Source organism: Cebus imitator, unplaced genomic scaffold (assembly GCF_001604975.1).
Source record: "Cebus imitator isolate Cc_AM_T3 unplaced genomic scaffold, Cebus_imitator-1.0 Scaffold61, whole genome shotgun sequence".
Taxonomy (NCBI): Eukaryota; Metazoa; Chordata; class Mammalia; order Primates; family Cebidae; genus Cebus; species Cebus imitator.
Window position 1 is genome coordinate 8,076,081 of NW_016107376.1, and position 20,879 is coordinate 8,096,959.

Sequence of the window (20,879 nt, forward strand, 5' to 3'; positions counted from 1 at the left end):
ACACCTGTAATCCCAGCACCGTGGGAGGCCGAGGCAGGAGGATCATTTGAACTCGAGTTTGAGACCAGCCTGGGCAACATACTGAGACCCTGTCTTTACTAAAAATAAAAAATTAGCCAGGTGTGGTGGCATGCACCTGTAGTTCCAGCTTCTTGGGAGGTTTAAGTGGAAGGATCGCTTGAGCCCAGTAGGCTGGGGTTGCAATGAGCTATGGTCATGACACTACACTCCAGCTTGGGTGACAGAGCAAAACCCTATCTCTTTAAAAATTAAAAAAGAAAAGAAAAGAAAAGACGAAGACCACCTACTTCATAGGGCTGCCTGGCACAGTTTTAGGCTCACTAAATCACCATGTGCTTTTGTGTGGTAACTGACCTAAAGCCTCTGGTGTAGAATCAGTCAGGGAGCTGGTGTTCTTTCATTTACTTCATTTGTTTGTTTTCCAGGGTCACGCCAGCTCTCCAAAGATCTCTCAGCTAGGAGGACAGAAATAAATACCCATTTCACTGCGTAGCCCCTGAACTTGATGGGGTGGGGCTCAGCTCAGCTACCCCAAGAAGTAAAGAGTGCAGAGGGAAAGACGAACATAGGCTTTCCAAAAGCAATTTTCATGTGTGGTATCGGAAAATCTGTATTCACTATCCTGGTGGAAGGAAGCAGAGATACAAATAAACCCAGAATTTATATTTGCCTGGGGATAAATTATATGACACTGCAGGGTGGGTAGCAGATTTTCTTTCTGGATTACTTTCTGCACAGGCAGCCATTACAATTTTTTTTTTTTTTAAGATGGGGTTTCACCGTGATGGCCAGGCTGGTCTTGAACTCCTGACCTCAGGTGATCCACCCACCTCAGCCTCTCAAAGTGCTAGGATTACAGATGTGAGCCACCACGCCTGGCATGCAGCCATTAAAATTTATAGCAGTCCCTGAGTGCACATCAGCTCAGGGCCTGGAAGCCAGCCTGGAGGCTGGGGGAGTTCATGGTTTGAGGGCGTAGCGCTAATGAGGAAACAGGAAAGTCCACTTTTGATTTTCATTTGTCAAGAAGTGAGAAGGGTTTGTTACTTTCATTTGTCAAGTGTGTGAGAAGGCTTTGCTACTTTCTCCAAGGCCCAGAGGGTTGATAACACCCTCTCCTCTACATGGTGAGCTGGCAACCACAAGGTAGTGACTTCCATAGCAGGCCCTCGAAGGGGAACAGACAGCAGGTAGCCCCACAGACCTGCAGGATTCTTGAGCTGCCCACAACAGCCAGCACGTCAGGCCCTCATCTAGAAACTTCAGCCTGGTGTTTATGACTTAGCAGTAAAAACTCGACTGGCGGTCTGTGGATAAACAAAGCTGGCGTCCCTTCCCTTGCACAGTGGCAATGTTCTGTAGCAAGGGGTTCAGTGCTGGAGCCATTCATTTGTCTTGGGAAACTGTTGTGGGCTAGGACGGCCATTTCTTCAGGCTTCCTGATCCCGGGCTAGCCTCATATATACCCAGGGTGAGCCACCATGCCTGGCCGGGAGGAGGTGTTCTTAACGTGTGGGATGTGTGCACTGCCTCCTGCTACGTCTCCCCAGTGTTTTCATCTGCAGGTTGAGCCTGGAATTCCAGTTTCACAGAAACTTAGATAACCAGGACATTTGTCATAGAAATAGGAGGCAACTACTCTATGTCCATCGGTGTGGGCAGACAGAGTTCAGTGATTTTTCTTTTCTCAGACAGCTTGCAGCACGGCTGGGAAGATAAAACACATCAGTCTCTATAAGATTTAATTTATTTAAATCACATAAGATTATTCAAAGCCATAGGCATGATTATGTCTCTGTAGAATCAGGATTTTTTGCGTGGAGAATATCTCATGGAGATTTGAAATGTGTCGCCTCTCCTGAACAGCCAGGATCGACTCCGCCTAGGAGGACATTTCTGATAAGGGTCAGGCTGGCGTCCTTTCCAGCCTCCGTGAGTTGTCACCTTCTGCTATGTCGGGGGGGTCGCTTGCTTAAGATGTTGTAAGGAGCACCCCAAATGCTGGCTTCCTACCACAGCTGGACCGCTGCAAGGCTCACCAGCCTTGCACTGAGGTCGGCACCTGCATCACTCTCCATTTTGTCCTTTCCCCATGAAATCGTGGCTTTTCATGTAGGCCAAATGCTGTGACATCAATATGGAGTCACAAAAGCAGCTCGTCTGCCGCCTGTTGAAGCTGAGAGGCAGTGGTGGGGTTGGGTGAGTCAGAGGGGAGGGTGGGCTCTTGGGCGCTGCCCGTGGGCCTCAGTCCTCAGCCTCCACTCACGCTGGCTCATGTGACCAGATGGGTTTTCTCTTCTGGAGGAAGGATGTGATGCCCTCCTGCCCGTCTCGTAGGGCCAGGTTGTCTACCATGGCCTGGGAGGTAAGGTAGTAAGCCGTCCCCAGGTCCTGGGGCAGCTGCTTGTAGAAGGTGGCTTTGCCTAGGGACACCACCGGGCGGCTCAGTGACGCGATCTTCCTCGCGATCCGCATGGTCTCCTCCTGCAGCTGCGCCTCTGGCACCACTTTGCTGAGCAGCCCGTGCAGCAGGGCCTCCTGGGCAGAAATGGGCTCCCCGGTAAAGAGCATCTCCAAGGCCACCTACGGGGAGACATGGGAGGTCACTGAGGTGCTCCCCTGTGACCCGCCCCTGCCACCTGAGTCCTGCCTCAGCCCAATGACCTGCTTCCTCAAATACCACATCATCCGCCAGCCTAACTCCTGCCAGGGAGGAGACAGGTTCTTTCCAATAGTGAAGAAACCACACCAGCCCTGGGGAGCAGTGACTGTCCCATGTTCTCTTGCTCCTGCACAGATCTGGTCACTGAGCCCTGCCACAGCTGGGGATTTTGTCTACCTCTTTTGAGAGCCAAGCACAGGATGGCAGCCAAATCAGATGGGTGCCCCACAGATGCGCTTCCAGCACCTCTCAGAACCCACACCTGCCGGGGCACTTCCCACAAGAAGCACTCATGGGCCGCCACCTCGACCTGATTCAAAGGGCAGCCCCCAGTCTCCCAGAGAAGCAGGGATTTACAGACAATGCCTTCAGGGACCAGATGTAGAGCCCAGCATGGTTTTAACTCACCAATCAGCAAGACGTGGCAAGGAGAGGATGCTGTCTCCCCTCCTACAACCCAATCCTGAAGTTCCAAGGCTGGTGAAGAGTAGGGTGGGCGTGAGGGTGGGGGCCCAGCTTCCTCCCTCTCTAACATCTGCACCAGTTTGAGCAGCAGGCTTTAACCATCTTTCCAGCTTGGAAATCCCACTCTGTTCTCATTAGCTGATTAGGAAATCAGAGTCTGCCTGCCTTAGGAAAATGACTGCTCTGGGAGGAAGAGCTTCTCATTTCCCACGTGCTCTCCAGTGAGGCCAGCTGCTTGAGGCACTGGCTCTGGGTCTGAGCAAGGCCAGCTCTGCCTGGGAACAGAGCAGCTGCACCAGGCAGGGTGTTTTATAGGGTGCAGGGAAGATGCATTATTTAAATCACACCCAACGATGTAAACTCTTTACAAATGGGGAACATTATTCATGCCCAGGCTCAGCCTGGATTGAACATGCGGGCTTGAATCCATCCTTTCTGCCCCAGTCTCCAGCACAGCCAAGCAGGTCCCTGTGGTGGCCAGCAGAGGGCACTGGTGACCCACACATATCATCTTAGCTAGCATAAGACAGGCGCCAACTTCCTGTTCAGGCCAGTTTGCAAAGTACCTGCTAGCTTCCCTGTGGATGCAGGAGGGACACGCACCCAACTGCCTCAAAATACTCAGTGGGCCTGTGCCTGGATGTCCGTGGATGGGCTCACATGCGAGCAATCAGCAAAGACAACGGGCAGGTGGTTTGGGTCAGGTTTACTCAATTGTTAGGAATCCAGTGTTTTCTCCTAAAGCAGGCCCACACAATTAGATCTGCAAATCCAGAAAGCTAGCAAAGGCCTGAAGTTACAAAAGACTTTTCCTCCTACAAAATTCCCTTTATCAGTACTGTGATGTCTGCTTTTCAGTGTTGACCTCAAGCCATGTTCCTGATTCATGGCTTCAAGTAGCCCAGCATTAATGAACCCAGCAAGCAAGGACTTGTTGACACAACTCTGAACTGCTTTCAGACAGCTGATTAGAAAAAACTGGCGAGTCTCCAGTCGAGTGATTCAGAGGCCTTCTGGGGGTTAGAACATGAGAACAGAGACCAGGAACCTGAACAGGGCCAGTTGGAGATTTTTTGCCCCATTTTCTGAGAAGGTCTGTCCTTGGGAGGTAAAAGCTACTTTGGTTCATCTAACTGGGTGAGTATGAAACAGGGTTTTTGAGGACTGGGCTTCCTTGGAACTTAAGGCCTGTTTTTGTCATATTTCCCCCTTTCTCAGAAACAATTTTTATCAATTTAAAACTTGATAAATATGGTCTAGCATTAAGTTTCTAGGAATCAAATCTAATAAGCCTTGATTTCAAAAGTTTAAGAGAGAATGGGTTCTTACCCTGACAGCAGGGCTGACTTCAAGGTTTCAAATGCTTACTGTAGAATATTCCAGCATGTCAGGTGTTAAAGAGGACAAGCAGCTGTCAGCACAGGTGTCTTTTATGACAAAGGCCTTGTGATTTGATTTGTAATTATAAGATAGTTTATGAATAAACTCAGACAATCAATTTGTAATACACAAAGTAGAGTCTTAAGAAATATTTACTAAATGGGCCGGGCGTGGTGGTTCACACCTGTAATCCCAGCACTTTGGGAGGCCGAGGCAGGTGAATTACTTGAGGTCGGGAGTTTGAGACCAGCCTGGCCAACATAGTGAAACCCCGTCTCTACTAAAAATACAAAATTAGCCAGGCATGGTGGCACATGCCTGTAATCCCAGCTACCATAAAGCCTGAGGCAGGAGAATTGCCTGAACATTGAAGTGAGCCAAGATTGCCCCACTATACTCTAGCCTGGGTGACAGAGCAAGGCTCTGTCTCAAAAAGAAAAAAAAAAAGAGAAATATTTGCTGAATGAGTTTAAGGTAAATGTCTACACTTTGGCCAGCTGTCACCTACTGCAGTGCAGAGTCCACTCCCAGCCCATTGTCCAAAGTGTGTGTGTTCACAGGTATCTGTCTTCAGGATTTCCCCACAAACACACATTTCTGCAAAAACCAACAAAGAGGCACTGCAAAGGAAAGGAATGCTTCCCCAAGCTTCTTGGTCCTGCTACTGGATTTCCCTTGGCTCTTATTTCTCTTGTCTTAGGCATGAGAGCAACTGCTAATTTTCAGAGTTGATGCTAAAATAGGTAATACACTTTAGAAAGCAATTTCGCTACTTGGTGTGGTCTAAGACTCTGTCCCCGTTTTTAAAGATTTCCAACTGAGAACAAGGATGCACTTTTTCTGCAACAGAACAGTTGGTTTACACGTAAGGGAGGTTTAGTAAATATTATTTTATGCTGTTACAGGAAGGAAGAAAGCTTTGTGACAGAAACAGACTTCACTGTAGTTAGCAAAACCACTTTGCAACACGACTCTTCTTGGGCAGATTCAACAAACCACGCACAGGAGATTCATGTTCCTGAAATGCAACTATTGTAAGCCCAACACACTCCAAAAATCACCTACTCTAAATCCGTTCTGGAACAAGACAGACTGTTGACAAAGAGTGAGCCAGCGATGCTACTATCCCAGGCTCTTGATACTGGCATTTTGTCAGCACGCTATTCTATCTCATGGGCAACCATTCAGTGCAACAAAACTGAGTCTCAGTTGTATTTCAAATAAGATTACAAAAATACTTGCCTTTAGGAAGACATACAAAACCAACTGGCAAACCTACCCAGTGGTACTGACGGTACGCATGATGGAAATGCAGTGATTTCACAAATTGAAGCCCGGCGTCAGAAGCTACAGAGGAACAGGCAGGCGGTTGGCTCTTCCCTCCCTGCCATTAGAGGGAACATCACGGCCCGTCTAGCTAGAGGCGCTCTGGGCAGAATGTCCTGATATAAAAGTCACTTTTAACAAGAGGATCCTGAATCATTACATGCATCGGAGGAGGAACTCCAGAGAAGACTAGGAGGCAGAGGTAGGTGGGGGAGTGACATTACCTTTTTAGGTACTGCTCTTGCCAAGGCGACCCCAGGGGTGGAACAGAAGAGCCCAATGTTCACCCCAGGAGTGGTAAAAGAGGACTTGTCGCTCGCCACGGCAATATCGCAGCTGGCAACCAGTTGACAGCCGGCAGCCGTGGCCAGGCCGTTGACCATGGCGATGACAGGGACAGGGTGGTTACGGATGAGCATCATGACCTGTGGGACAAACACAACCACTTCACTTCCACCCAGGGGGAGGCACGACATTAATACCTATCTTTATTTTATTTTATTATTATTTTTTAAGACAGAGTCTCACTCTGTTGCCCTTGATGGAGTGCAGTGGCGAAATCTTGGCTCACTGCAACCTCCTCCTCCTGGGTTCAAGTGTTTCTCCTGCCTCAGCCTCCTGAGTAGCTGGGACTACAGGCATGGGCCACCATGCCCAGCTAAATTTATTTTTATATTTTTAGTAAAGATGAGGTTCTACTATGTTAGTTAGGCTGGTCTGGAACTCCTGACCTCAAGTAATCTACCCGTCTTGGCTTCCCAAATTGCTGGGATTACAGGCATGAGCCACTGAGCTTGGCCAATGCCTATCATTTTATATGACTCTCCTGTTTGCAGAGAACTTTTCATATGTGTGAGTTCATCAGATTCTATGGAAAAAGGGCAAAAAAAGGCACAGAAAGCACTAACTCCTATTACATATCTTCTCTGAACCAGGCTGTGTAATTTGGTCTTTCTGAGAATCCCACAGGGACAGAGAGCCCTTTTCTACAACAAGGACGTAACCCTGCTGCAGGGCCTATGGCCCCAAGCCCAGCACTTGAGTGGGGACAGACCCCCACCTGCCTTCCTGGCAAACGTGCTGAAGAACAGTGTGGATTTTTATCTCTGGGGAACAAAACAAACCCTTCACAAACAGCTCTGTTCTCACCGTGCCTGTGCAAGTCTCTAGTGTTAAAAGTCCGAGGCTGGTATTTGGTGCTTCCTGGAAAAATTAAGGTGGAAAAGGGCTTTGAAGGCAGTTTTCTTAGTAATTACTTTTCAAATTACCACCATGAAAACTCTCTCAATTCTATTAAAATGGGGGCCAGGAAGACCCTGCTGTCATCAAAATAAACAAAGTTTCTAAAATAGAGCCATTGGCACAGAGAGGAGAGACAAAAATGTGCCAAAGTGAGCCCCCCAACCAATACATTTCCAGAACTTATTTCTGCAGCTTATGTTTTCATAACTTAAATTTCTAAATTGCTGCTCTTTGAACCTTGGCAGGGAGAGAGAGACAGGATGGGAATGAAACTTGGGTTACTCTCCCCAAGGCAGGTATTCAAAGAAAAACGACATTCATTGATTTCAAGATTTTGTCTAAGAAACTTATCTTTCATACCCATAAACATTTGATATTTGTTAGCTTTCTTCTAAAATAATGAATTATATATTTAAGGCTATGGTATTATATCATATAGTAGTGCTTTTTTACTTTTTCTGGGAAGGGGTCTCCTTTTGAGAATCTGATAAATGCTAATGACATTTATCTTCCCTAGGGTAAAGGAGGAAATGCATCCTCCTCAGAAAAACACAGGTGGGCAGATCACCTGAGGTCAGGAGTTTGAGACAGCCTCACCAATATGATGAAACCCTGTCTGTCTCTACTTAAAAAAACAAATACAAAAATTAGCTGGGCATGGTGGCACGTGCCTGTAATCCCAGCTACTTGGAAGGCTGAGGCAGGAGAACTGCTTGAACTTGGGAAGTGGAGGTTGCAGGAGGTAACGCCATTGCACTCCAGCCTGGGTGACAGAGCAAGATGATGTCTAAGAAAAAAAAAGAAGAAGAAGAAGAATGCACAGGTAAGTAAACACCTGTGCACATCACTGCTCACGGATTTAGGGGGTTCTAAGGCAAGGCTGGGGATGGGCTAGTGAGAGCACTCATTACCAGTCAACTGGAATGAATAACAAGGGGAAGAACTCCCAAGAACTTCTAAAGTCTTGCTGCAAAGAAAGAAAAGATTTTGTTGGAGGGTGGGGGGCTTGGGGAGGGATATCAGGGGCTGGGGTGATAGGGGAGGGATACATTAGGAGAAATACTTAATGTAGATGACAGGGTGATGGATACAGCAAACCACCAAGGCACGTGTATACCTATGTAACAAACCTGCATGTTCTGCACACGTACCCTGGAACTTAAAGTATAATAATAATAATAAAGATTACTATCTGGAATACACACACACACACACACACACACACACACACACACACGTAAATAAACAAATACAATATTTTCTTTTAGTTGTGAGTGTGGCTGCTGCACCCAGGGAACTGAAGTTATGGATGAAAAGCCAACTGACTAGGATTAGAGTTGAACAATCCACCTGTACTGTTCACCATCATGTGAATGACTAGGATTTCATAAAACTTTGCAGAAAAATAGGTAATACAGTATATATTCAGCATTAAAAATGCATATAATTATTAATTTTTTTTTTAAAACAGAGACTTTCTCTGTCACCCAAGCTGGAGTGCAGTGGCATGATCTCAGCTCACTGCAACCTCTGCCTCCCGGCTTCAAGCGATTCTCCTGCCTCAGCCTCCCAAGTAGCTGGGATTACAAGTGTGTGCCACCACACCCGGCTAATTTTTTTTGTATTTTTAGGAGAGACAGAGTTTCACCATGTTGACCAGGTTGGTCTGAAATTCCTGACTTCAAGTGATCCACCCATCTTGGCCTCCCAAAGTGCTGGGATTACAGATGTGAGCCACCGCGCCAGCCTAAAAATGCATACATTCACTTTTGATCTAGGAATTCTACTTCTAAGAGATAATCTGAAATAGGTATAAAGCTCTATGCCAAAGATGCTCACCAAATCATTATTTTATAATAATAAAGAGCTATAAATACTATAAACATACAAAATAAATAAATGGCAATGAAAACTCAACTACATCCATCGACTAGAATGCTGTATTCTCACTAAAATGAACACTTCCAAGAGAAACACCAGCATGGCATTCTGGAGCTTATGCAGTGGTCTGAAACCAGGCTGCCAGGGTTTGGCACCCAGTCTGTTACTCACTGCCTAATCCTGGACAAGTCATTTAACCCCTCAGTTTTCACATCTGTATATGGGTATGATAATAGCACCAACCTTATAGAACATGACAGTTATACAGATTAACATATCTAAAGTACTTAAAATATTACCTGACATATAGTAAGCATTCAGTGCTATAATCATATAATTCTATACTGTAATCATATCTACATATGATCATTTAGAAAAACAGGGACACATGGAAAAAGATCTAAAAGAAAATATAGCAAAATATTAATTATAATTCTCTCTGGGTGATATGATTATGGTATGACATCAGTAATCTTTTATTTTTCTAGACTTTTGAAACCATTTATAAGTACTTATTACTTCCATGATTAAGACTATTTTAGGCTGGGCATGGTGACTCACACCTATAATCCCAGCACTTTGGGAGGCCGAGCTGGGTGGATCATTTGAGGTCAGGAGTTCGAGACCAGCATGACCAACATGGTGAAACCCCATCTCTACTTAAAAAAGAAAAGAAAAGAAAAGAAAAATTAGCTGGGTGTGGTGGCGCATACCTGCCTGTAGTCCCAGCTACATGGGAGGCTGAGGCAGGAGAATTTCTTGAACCCAGGCTGGAGTGCAGGGAGCCGAGATTGCACCACTGCACCCCAGCCTGGGCGATAGAGTGAGACCCTGTCTCAGGAAAAAAAATATTTTAAATATAAAGTTAGAGAGAAGTTCAGAAAAGACAAGGGGAAATTAAATAATCAACAAGCTAGGATAATCAAACACTTGATAGTCAAGAACTGATTATACCTATTTGGCCTTCCTGAATTATGTACTGTTTTGGGTCTGCTGACTCGAAAATGTGACATAAGTTGAACTCTGCCCTAACCTCCTTTAACATCATCACTAAGGGTTTCATTTTATTTCCCAAAGCAAGAAATCTTGTCCCATTGTCATTTGATTGTCAGGGTGTGAGAGGAAAGAGCAGAATCTTCTCCTGAACTAGAGTTTCCATCTCCAAACTTCAACAGGATATATGTAGCGGGACCAGGAAGAAGTCTTTAACATGGGCACCATGGAAGGTCATTTTCACTCTTTCAGAGTCAAGTTCTTCTCATTCTCATTCTACTCATTCTTAATTTGTCCTACTCCTGGTTTATACATAATTAACTATCATGCAGTACTTGTGGTCTGTAACAAATTGGTACAGTTTTTAGATGCTCAGCTAATTCAGATACCTCTATCTTCCTTTCTAAAATCAAATTTTCTCATGAGTGAACTGAACAATGAAATATCTAGCTCATTCTGTTCCAATCTGCCTGTTGATTATACTTGGAAATAGAAATCTTGCACAAGTTCATGGGTGCTCATCTTTATCCAAGACAATGTGATTTTCTTAGAAAGGCTTTAAAGAAATCAATACACCTTCAGTCCTGTTTTACTACTTTAGGGCTAGGCCCTGTTTATGCACTGAGTCTTTTTCAGGGAGTCAGAGGCATCCAAGGGTTAGGGCCTTCCAAGAAGTCTGGGCTTTATCCTCTGAAGAAGCCCTGGCTCCCTGGCTGCCCTGTTTAGATCCCAGTTCATGAAGTTACCAGAGCAGAGTGATTAAAAACAGATCCTCTGGGAGGATAAAGGGCTTTACTGGTTCTCTTTGACACTTTTCAACTTTAGCCAAATATACTGGGTATGGGCAGAAAAAACTTTTAAGACACCAAGGCTTGGCAAACCGAAGAGTGGAATGTTACATAAACATCATTAATGTAGGAAACTAAAGACCCAGGTCTTGGCTCTAACTTGCTTCCACTTCCCCATGAAGCTTCAAGTAAATTGTTTTTCCTGTTTGTCCTTCCACGGAGTGAGCAAACTATAACCTGATCTCTCTATGGGTTCCTGGAAGACCGAGGAAAACAAATGGGGATGTCTTAATCATCTTTCCATTCACTCTCCTGTTCCTCACTTCTGTCTTGTCTGCATAGTAGGTAACATTAAATATCTGTGAAATCATTAACGACCAAATACATGAATGAATAAGTCAATAAATGAATAGAAAATTAGGTTAAACTATCTTAGAAGCAGGTTATGAAACTAGTATATGTGTTGTTTCCCAAATAAATTTTCACTTTCGGTTTGACAGAAAACAATTTTTTCTTCTGTTTCCCTCAATGCCTTGCAGGTATTATTATATGTGCTCAATAAATAGTCACTAGATGAACAATGTATTATTACTTAAAGCTGGATTCTCTATTCAATTTTTCGTTATTCAAGGGGTTGATTTCATGCATTTATCAATCATTCAAACTTTCTGTACCTCTTCTTCCTCTGTGGCTGTTGGTATTTTTCCTCCTTAATATGGTGAAAGAGGCAGAAAAGAAGCAAAAATGAAGAAGTTAATTTTCCTAGTTGGAGGTGGTGATTATAAAGGTTGGTTGAAAGAAGCGTTTGAAAATAATTTTTAAAACCATAATTGTTATTCCATGTATGAATGCTTTTTCTCATTTAATAGCTGTTTTAGTTTAAAAAAATTCAGCTATGATAATCTTGGGTTCTTCCTCTCTAATCACATACATTTTCACCTTTTTCCTCTTACTCCAGCCTTCTACACCAAGACACACTCCCACAATGCTAGACATGGCAACTATGAGTACCATCCTATATTCCACTTTCTTTGGTACAAAACAAAATCAATAGCAAATTATGGTCACTCTTAAAAGTCTAAACTAGGCCATGCATGGTTGGCTCATGCCTGTAAATCCAGCACTTTGGGAGGCAAGGCGGGAGGATCACCTGAGGTCAGGGGTTCGAGACCAGCCTAGCCAACATGGTGAAACCTCGTCTCTACTAAAAATACAAAAATTAGTCAGGCATGTAGTCCCAGCTACTGGAGAGGCTGAGGCAGGAAAATTGCCTGAACCTGGGAGGTAGAGGTTGCAATGAGCCAAGATCGTACCACTGCACTCCAGCCTGGACAACAGAGGGTGACTCTGTCTCCAAAAAAAAAAAAAAAAAAAAAAAAAGTCTAAACCAAATAATTGCTTGGATGAAGGATCTGATGACCAGTTTCCAGTAGCTCTGAGTGGTGGGTCTCATGAATAAAACCTTTCCCATAAGCTAGAAGGCGAACTCAACATTTAATATAATGATCATTTGCAAGTCTGCACTGTTGACCGTCGTCCTGGCTTACCTCGGCACAGGTCTGAAATACTTCAGCATGGTAATCACGGCCTTGCTCCTCTGTCAGTTCCTTTAAATCATGCCCAGAAGAAAACACAGGACCCTCAGCTGCAAATGTTTCCAATTGAGGAAAGAAGAGAAAATAATGTAAACAGCCAGAGTTGGGCAGTTAGTTCCCTTCCTTGTCTACTTAGTAACTTCTGCAAACTTTCCCTTAGGGCAAGTTAATGGCCTAATTTTGAGAAGAGTAATTCTAGTTTGCTTGAAAAGTTCCAACCAGAATTTTGTGATGAAAGATGCAAGGTGAGGCATCCATGTCCTAAAAGTCCTTGATGGAAATATATAATTACATAAGGAGAAGGTTCAGTTACCAAGGCGAAGGTATTTTATACAGAGCTTTCATTTGGGGATTTGGCCTGGCCTGAGTGTATTGTCACACAAGCTCATCCAAATCCTCCATGCTGAAGGCAGTGTCCATGTCATTTCCTCTACAAGTGGTGGCCAGCCATCGTGGCTAAACTGGGAAGGTAAGGATGGGAAGAGATCTCAGAAGCCTTCTGGTCTTTATTTTACAGATGAGGGATCAGAGGACGTGGCTGCTCTCACTGCTGTCATCAACAACAAAACGTCATCCTACTGATGAGCTGGTAACGTTTTCTCGTATTTCCCTTTTGCTGTTGTTGTTTGAGACATAGTCTTGCTCTGTTGCCCAGGCCAGAGAGCAGTGGCACGATCTCGGCTCACTGCAACCTCCACCTCCCAGGTTCAAGCAATTCTTGTGCCTCAGCCTCTTGAGTAGCTGGGATTACAGGCATCTGCCACCATGCCTGTCTAATTTTTGTATTTTTAGTAGAGACGGGGCTTCGCCATGTTGGCCAGGCTGGTGTCCCACTCTTGGCCTGAAGTGGTCCGCCCACCACGGCCTCCCAAAGTGCTGGGATTACAAGCATAAGCCACCATTCCTGGCTATTGTAGTTACCTTGACTGATAGGCAATATTATTGTCTTTTTACAAGTGAGGTAATTGTGTGGTTAAGAAGTTATAGTGAGACTCTGTCTCTGAAAAAGAAAATCTTAAAAGTTAGCCAGGCTCAGCGGTGGCAGTGTTCCTTGAGGCTAGGAGTTCAAGGCCAGCCTGGGCAACAGAGCAAGATCCCATCTCCACAAAAAAGAAAAACTTAGCTGAGTGTAGTGGCACACATTTATAGTCCCAGCTACTCAGGAGACTGAGCTGGGAGATCACTTGCGCCCAGAAATTTGAGGCTGCAGTGAGCTATAATCATACAACTGCACTCCAGCCTGGGCAACAGAGCAAGACTATGTGTAAAAAAAAAAAAAAAAAAAAAAAAGTTACTGCCTTTGCTGTATCCAGGAAACATCCCGCATGGCTGCTGGACTATACTGGTTCTAATTTCTTTTCTCTTTACCACATAAAACAGTTGAACAGTTTTGATTAACCATGGATAAGATGGTAACATTCTGAATTTCTGCCTCTAAAAACACTGATGGTTAATTTGCCAAACAAACAAAGCATCACAAAGCATCATCATCATGTTTTTTGTGCATGCTTTAAAATGCTAGTATTACAATTATTTATACCAGTCTCATCATCACAAGAAGATATAATTCTGTAAAAATTCTTTTTGGAACAAGCAGACAAATAAGCAGAATATGGCATCCTTTCCAGCACCATTAAAGAAGACACTGCAGGTCTGAAAGCTTGGTAAGAACAGAAAAACCAGTAAAAAGCCCCAAAGAGTTAGTGGTTAAAACCATTTTATAAGGTCCATGAAGAAATCAATTCTCTGATTTTGAGGGTAAGACCAGCATTAGCCAACTACAGAAATGTTTTAGTATCTGACAAAAAGGAAAAGACATATTTTCACCTTTGCTATAAATTCTGCAGTTAATAGTGTTAGGACTGACGCAGCAACCTCACAGGTGTTTTCCATAATTAATATTCTTGTAAAGGAGCTTCAGAACAATTCTCCAGTTAAGTGAAGGGATGCCCCCAGTTAACCAAAGACTCTCAAGAAAGCTCTTTGAGGTGCTGCAGAATATTAAGGACTGATATCAGACACATACCTGAGATGATAATGACTTTCAGATCATTGCTCTCAGCGTCATGAAGAATGTCACTTCGGAGAGACTTCAGCATTGCAAGTGACAATGCGTTCCTCTTCTTGGGATTGCTCAAAACGATGTTCCTGTAAACAACATTTTACAATCACCAGGTCACACACGAGTCAAAACAAGTGAGGATCCCTGTGATTCCTGTCTAATTTAGGAGCTATTTTTAAACACAAGAAAAGAGAACCACTGGGGCTTAGTGCCAATTTAGAGGGTCTGTCAACTTTCCGGAGTTACAGCCAAGTCAAAACAAGAAAAAGGTGACCTGAAATACAGGCTGGATTTCCTCCCTCTTCCCTTGATTTGTTTCTCTTTTTCTCCACATTGGCTGTCAGAAACACGACTGCCACCTCCACAGAGAGCAAAGCACAGCGATTCCAAAATCAACACCGCCCAGAGAGGCTGCAAGCTTAGCAGGACAGCAGCAGGAGCCAGAGAAATCTGACAAACGGTGGCTACCTTCCACAGCTTTCTTTCATTGTTCCTTAGAAAAAGGTTAGGAAAGAAGCTCAGAATGAAAATAACGCCCCAGAACTAGGCTCACTGCAACCTCCACCACCTGGGTTCAAGCGATTCTCCTGCCTCAGCCTCCCCAGCAGCTGGGACTGTAGGCATGCGCCATCACACCCAGCTAATTTTGTATTTTTAGTAGAGATGAGATTTTGCCATGTTGGCTAGGCTGGTCTTGAACTCCTGACCTCAGGTAATTGCGCCTCAGTCTTCCAAAGTGTTGGGATTATAGGCATTAGTCACTGTGCCTGACCCAATTTTTTATATTTAATTTTTGTGGGTACATATAGTAGGTGTATATATATTTATGGGGTACATGGGATATTTTGATACAGGCATTCAGCGTGCAATACACTTCATGGAAGATTTATCCTTTGCGGATAACAAAGGAAAAATGGACAACCCAATGATACTCTTTTAGTTAGTTTCAAATGTACAACTAAATTATTATTTATAGTCACCCTGTTGTGCTATGAAATTCTAGGCCTTATTCATTCATTCTATTTTTCTGTACCCAGTCCATCTTTTATTTTTTTTGAGACCGAGTTTTACTCTTGTTGCCCAGACTGGAGTGCAGTGGTGTGATCTAGGCTTACTGCAACTTCTGCCTCCTGGGTTTGAGTGATTCTCCTGCCTCTGCCTCCCAAGTAGCTGAGATTACAGGTGTGCGCCATCACACCCAGCTAATTTTTGTATTTTTAGTAGAGCTGAGGTTTCACCATGTTGGCCAGGCTGCTCTCAAACTCCTGATCTCAGGTGATCCACCTGCCTCGGCCTCCTAAAGTGCTGGGATTACAGGTGTGAGCTGCTGTGCCTGGGCCCGTCTTTTTTTTTTTTATAGTGGCATTCTGTAAGTCTACAAAACAATTTGTGCTGTCTGAGAATGGGATGATCCATGAAGAATAAAAGTACAAGCCATACGGCAAGAGGGCTCTTCTGGACATAACCTCTCACAAAAAGCTGGCATCCAAAGGGCTTCCTTGCTCTATTAAGGCATCCCACATGCTGAATAAAATCACCTGTATTGTCATCTTGCTGCCTGTACCCAGAAATGTCTTATTTTTGGCTGTTACAATAAGTGGGCAAAGAGCCGAACACCAGGTTATTATTATATATTTTATATGTTTCCTATCAGTTTTCATCTACATGTTTCCTGCCTTCCTCATTCTTTTTTTGAATCTGATATTCCTCCCGCGGCACAGCCAACTTGGATCCTCTGTAAGTAGCATTCAAGGTCATGGTTTTCTGGAAAACAACTTTGATGACTGAATTTATTTCAATAATAAGCACTTTCTTTGGAATACCATTTCAAGGCTGTTGGAGTCTTCAGGTGCCTGTGCTATTCATCTTGTTGTTTCTTATAAACATTGTTCTCTCCTAAGCACAAAAACTGCTTGCGCTGCTTTGCTGATAGACTTCAAAACTTCTATTTGGTGGGTGTGGTGGAAGAACTGCTTATAAACCTCTCAATCAAATAATGAGGGTGCTTCTTGTAGCAAATATAAAAAGCTGCCATCCCATCAGTGACATTTGCTTAAACGAAATGCTAAAGTCTCAGGCAAAATTGCTTAAAAAGATTCCAGCCCCCGAGGCCCTTGTGTGCTGCGGAATCTGTTCATGTGTCCCGTTAGCTGTTTGGCTCCTACACGAACCACACTAGAGTGTTCTAAAGCAGAGTTCACTCTCCAACCCAGAGGAACCAGGCTCAGCTCCACCTGCTCAAGCCAAGCTCTTCCCACCAATCATCTCCTAATTGCCAGATCCAAATCTATTGGCCATCTCCATTACTCCCTCCTTCTGGAAACAGATTTCTTCTCTCCTGGTTGTTCTGTACTTCTCTGGCAGGTCCTTCTTGACTTCTTTCGTGGGCTACTAGCCCTCTGTTAACACTTGAATGCTAGCCATCGTGAGTTCTGTCCTCTGCACCCTTTCCAGGCAAGTTCACGGAAGCCTTGACATTAATGGCCGCTTCTGCGCTGAGCTCCAGGTCCATGCGTTCATCCCAATGCCTGCTGGACTTCTCCATCTAAGTGTCCTTGGGCATCTCCTCCCATTCCCAACTTGCTCCTTTCCTCTCCTCTCTTCCTTATCTCAGCACTGCCATTTAGTTGCCCAAATCAGAAAGTCATTCTAAGTTTCTGTCCCTTCCCAATTCAACTGGCATCAAAGCCTGTGAATAATACCTCCTAAAAAATCTCATCACTGAACCCTCCCAATGGCCATCTTGGTTCAAAACATGTGAGGCCTTGCACCGAGAGCTTCACCAATATCACCTATCCCAAGAGGAAACCTCTTTAAGAATGAGGTCATAGGCCAGGGCACAGTGGCTCATGCTTGTAATCGCAGCACTTTGGGAGGCCCAGGCAGGCGGATCACAAGGTCAGGAGATCGGGATCATCCTGGCCAACATGGTGAAACCCCATCGCAACTAAAAGACAAAAAATTAGCCGAGTGTGGTGGCTCATGCCTGTAGTCCCAGCTACCTGGGAGGCTGAGGCAGGGGAAGCACTTGAACCCGGGAGGCAGAGGTTGCAGTGAGCCGAGATTGTGCCATTGCACTCCAGACTGGCAACAGAGCAAGATTCGGTCTCAAAAAAAAAAAAAAAAAAAAGAATGAGGGCATGCGATAAGTGTCAAGGTAACAGATGGTCCCTATAAATGCCCCCATGAGCTGTCTGAAGATCACTGTTGTAAACCATGAGAAGGTCCCTGAGGCAAGGGACTGTCATGTTCTCACCCAGAGGTCACTCAATATCTGTTGACCTCAAGACAAAAAACAGCATTTCTATTTTTCACAGCCAATTCCACCCACTGCAGTGGAATGACATCACATCATTTTTTCACCATCTCTTTTCAACCCGAGTGGTGAGTAGCAAAGGAGTAGACACCACTTTGGGGCAGAGGGACCTCTCTGAACCCTGGTGATCCGACCTACTGGCCATGGGGCCCTGAACAGGCTGTCACCTCTCTGAACTTGCTTCCTCACTAAAGTGGGCATACAATTGTCCACCTTGCAGGCCATTGTAAGAATTAGGGATCATGGATGCAGACAGCCCAGCACAGAGCGGGCCCTGGGTACATGATGGCAGCGCTGCTGGGAGAAGGAGCATGGAAAAGGGACACTTGAAGAGTGACGGGTCACTCAAGTTCTTGCTCAAGTTCACCTGCTGTGCGGTGCTGCTTTAATGCTCGGTTAAGAAGTTTCCTTTCCCACTAAATCCCTAGCATTCACGCTAGGGGTTTCGGTCATTTTCCTTGCTGATTCATGTTTAACTCTGGAGAACTCCACTGGCCTCCTTTTTGTCATCTGGCTGCCATGCCCAGAACTCAGGCTTCCAACCAGCTGTGACCAGAAGCAGAATGGGCAAGAAAGGCCTTGCCTGGGCCCTGCTCTGGCCTCCTGTGCTCCTGTAGACGATGAACAAGGGGTCCACAGGCAAGGGAACCAATCCCTTTCCAAACCCTGGGCCATTACTGACTCCCTGGAATTCCCTGCCATGGGCACCCCAAGCTCAAAGGTGGCCAAGAGCAGTTGTCTGTAGGGCATGAGGGGACAGACAATAGGGCATGCTGGAAGGGTGTCTGCAGATCTGTGCACCCAGGCCCTTGCAGAGCAGCAGAAAGGACAGGTGCAGAGGTGGGAAAGGATGAGAGGAGGGTGGGGAGAAAAGGAACACGCGAAAACTGGGGCTGGCTCTTCACCCCTGCTGGGAACCACCCGGTTGTGTGAGGATTATCAGTTCACACGTGGCCTTCTAGGTCTTTTTGGGAAGGTTTATGTCTCAGGGTAGGAGAAGGTGTTTTATTTAACAGCTTGATTTAGAACTGAAACATGCTGTGCAGGCCTCCCTTTGCACCCTTGCCCGGACCAGGCATGCACCAGCCTTAGGCCGGGATGGGGCAGGGCCCTCCACCTTCATGATTCCATCGCCCGGTTTCCAGTTTGCACAACAGCACATTTTTAAGGGTTTTGGGCCTGGAGCCATAAGGGCAGCGATCAGGACACTGTGTCCTTCGTCCTATTTACTGTCCCGCCCCCAGTACTGCACCTCTGGGTGAGGGCTAAGGAGCAGCTCGACGGAGCCCACGCACCCCTTGGAGCCAGGTCTGGAGCTCAGAGCCCTCCTCTCCAGGCCTCTCCTTAGGCCCTGCAGCTGGACGCCCGGTGACCCCGCGGGCGGTCCTGAGGGCTTCGGGACCCTGGGCAGTCCTGCCGACGGTCCTACAATCCCCCTGCGCGTCTCGCTGCCTGGCCCAGGGACGTAAACGGGGCTCCGACTCTCCGTGTCCTCCCGGGTCAACAGCTGCGCCCCGGCCCCGACCCCGGCCCCGGCCCCGGCCCGGCCCCACCTCGAGAAGCCTCCCCGCGGCCCGGGGCTGACCTGATCCCGTCCAGCTGCCGCGCGCTGGTGGGCCGCGGGTCTGACTCCCGCCGCCCCGCCCCGGCCAGGTCCCCGCTGCAGAAGCGGGCTGGGAGTTGGGCCCAGGGGCCGCGCCGGAGCCACAAGGGCCCCTTCGCCCCGAATGCCTGTAAGACGGCGACGGCGACCATGGCATCCAGGAATGCCTGAGGGGGCCGGACGCCGCAGGATCGCGCTGCCTGGCCGGCCACAGGCGCTGGGCGCTCCCAGGGAGCTGCTGTGAGCCAGGACTGAATTGGACGGTGGCCGACACACAGACAGAGCAGCCTAACAGGCCCAGGCTTCGCGGGGACGCCCCAGGCCAGGCCCCGCCCTCATGACGCCCCGCCCCCATGACGCCCGCCCTCACGACGCCCCGCCCTCCCCCTCGGCGCCCCACCCGACCCCAGGACGCCGCGCCCGCCCCTACGACGCCCCGCCCCGGCACGCCCCGCCCCCCGGGGTGAAAGGCGCGGGTTGAAAACCCGCAGGCCGGCTCCTGGGGTTGGTTGGCAAGGCCTGTGGGAAAGTTTAAGCGAGGGGAAGAGTGGGATGATTTCCTCTTGCACCAACACCAGGAATGTGACGTTTGCCTGCATTAGGAAAACCAGCGTCCGGGGTGCGGGGGGCTGCACTGTTAGCAACCGCTTTCCCACCTGCTCGGGAAAAGCCGCGCTTTTTAATGCCTTGTGTCCTCTCCTCCAGACGCGGGGGGTCCACACTTCAAGTTTCTGCCACCAGGTAGCTGGAAATGGAAAGTGAGTTCATACGCAAAGTAAAGTTACATTTCTAGAACACCTGAGCCTGGCTTTGCAGTCATGCAAGTGCCACAGAAGGGGCCGAGCACAGGAGTCGCAGAGCCTGACCAAAGTGACCGCCCTCGGGGCCTAGGGTTACTGCAGGTCTCTGGCTGGCTGGAGGAGGTGAGGAGGCCTCGCCCCTCAGCGGAGCCGGCGCGAGAGGGAGCTGATAGTCGGGATTTGGGGAAGACGAAGGAGCGACGAGAGCACTCCGAGCCTGGACGGTGCAGACGAAACGGAAAGGTAGCGGGGCGCGGCGGCTCACACCTGTAGTCGCAGCACTTTGGGAGGCTGAGGTGGATCACATGAGGTCAGCAGTTCGAGACCAGCCTGGCCAACATGTGAAACCCCATCTTTACTAGAAATATAAAAGATTACTCTGGCGTGGTGGCGCGTGCCTGTTGTCTCAGCTGCTCAAGGAGCTGAGAGACGAGAATCCTTGATCCCGGGAGGCTCAGGTTACAGTGAGCCAAGATCACCCCACTGCACTCCAGCCTGGGCTACAGAGCAAGACCCTGTCTGAAAAAAAAAAAAAGGCCCAGAGGCCATTTCCACCTGTGTCTACATTTGATTTAAAAATAACAGGTCGCTCTGTGGATCCCTACTCTGCTAGTGCCTGTACCTCTGCCGTCTCTTTCAACGTTTGGGGTAGTCCAGGCAGGTACCATTATCCCAGTTCCCACTGGTTTCACCAACCATGTTGGCACGAGGCGCAGCACTTACAGAGTCAGGACGAGGCTGGAGG

At 46.8% G+C, this 20,879-nt stretch overlaps 2 protein-coding genes across 3 annotated transcripts in view; both read right to left on the bottom strand.

The window, feature by feature from the left end:
• Positions 1-14,454, bottom strand: part of PROSER2 (proline and serine rich 2) — a 103,571-nt gene extending 89,117 nt beyond the window's left edge. Inside the window, exon 1 of one of the 2 annotated variants that reach the window (XM_037739036.1) lies at positions 14,380-14,454. Coding sequence is in view for 1 of the 2 variants with exons in the window: in XM_017529872.2 (XP_017385361.1) it covers positions 12,306-12,334 (29 nt within the window). In the remaining variant the exon portion in view is untranslated. Of the gene's footprint in view, positions 1-12,305; positions 12,380-14,379 lie in introns of those variants that run through there. The other variant, XM_017529872.2, reaches the window with a different exon arrangement.
• On the bottom strand, positions 1,751-19,663 carry ECHDC3 (enoyl-CoA hydratase domain containing 3). The gene is made up of 5 exons (XM_017529874.2): positions 19,317-19,663; positions 14,380-14,501; positions 12,306-12,403; positions 6,079-6,279; positions 1,751-2,604 (listed from the first exon to the last, which is right to left on the bottom strand). The coding sequence occupies exons 1-5, from the start codon at positions 19,484-19,486 to the stop codon at positions 2,284-2,286; spliced, it is 912 nt and encodes a 303-aa protein (XP_017385363.1). The 5' UTR covers positions 19,487-19,663; the 3' UTR covers positions 1,751-2,283.
• Between the last annotated feature and the right edge of the window lie 1,216 nt (positions 19,664-20,879).

What these genes read in the sequence shown, in the direction of transcription:
- ECHDC3 (XM_017529874.2), bottom strand. Translation starts at nt 19,486, where the DNA reads ATGGTCGCCGTCGCCGTCTTACAGGCATTCGGGGCGAAGGGGCCCTTG. An exon ending in CGGCAGCTGGACGGGATCAG is followed by an intron (nt 14,502 to 19,316) that starts GTCAGCCCCGGG and finishes TGTTGTTTACAG; the next exon opens with GAACATCGTTTTGAGCAATC. An exon ending in GAAAGTCATTATCATCTCAG is followed by an intron (nt 12,404 to 14,379) that starts GTATGTGTCTGA and finishes AAACATTTGCAG; the next exon opens with CTGAGGGTCCTGTGTTTTCT.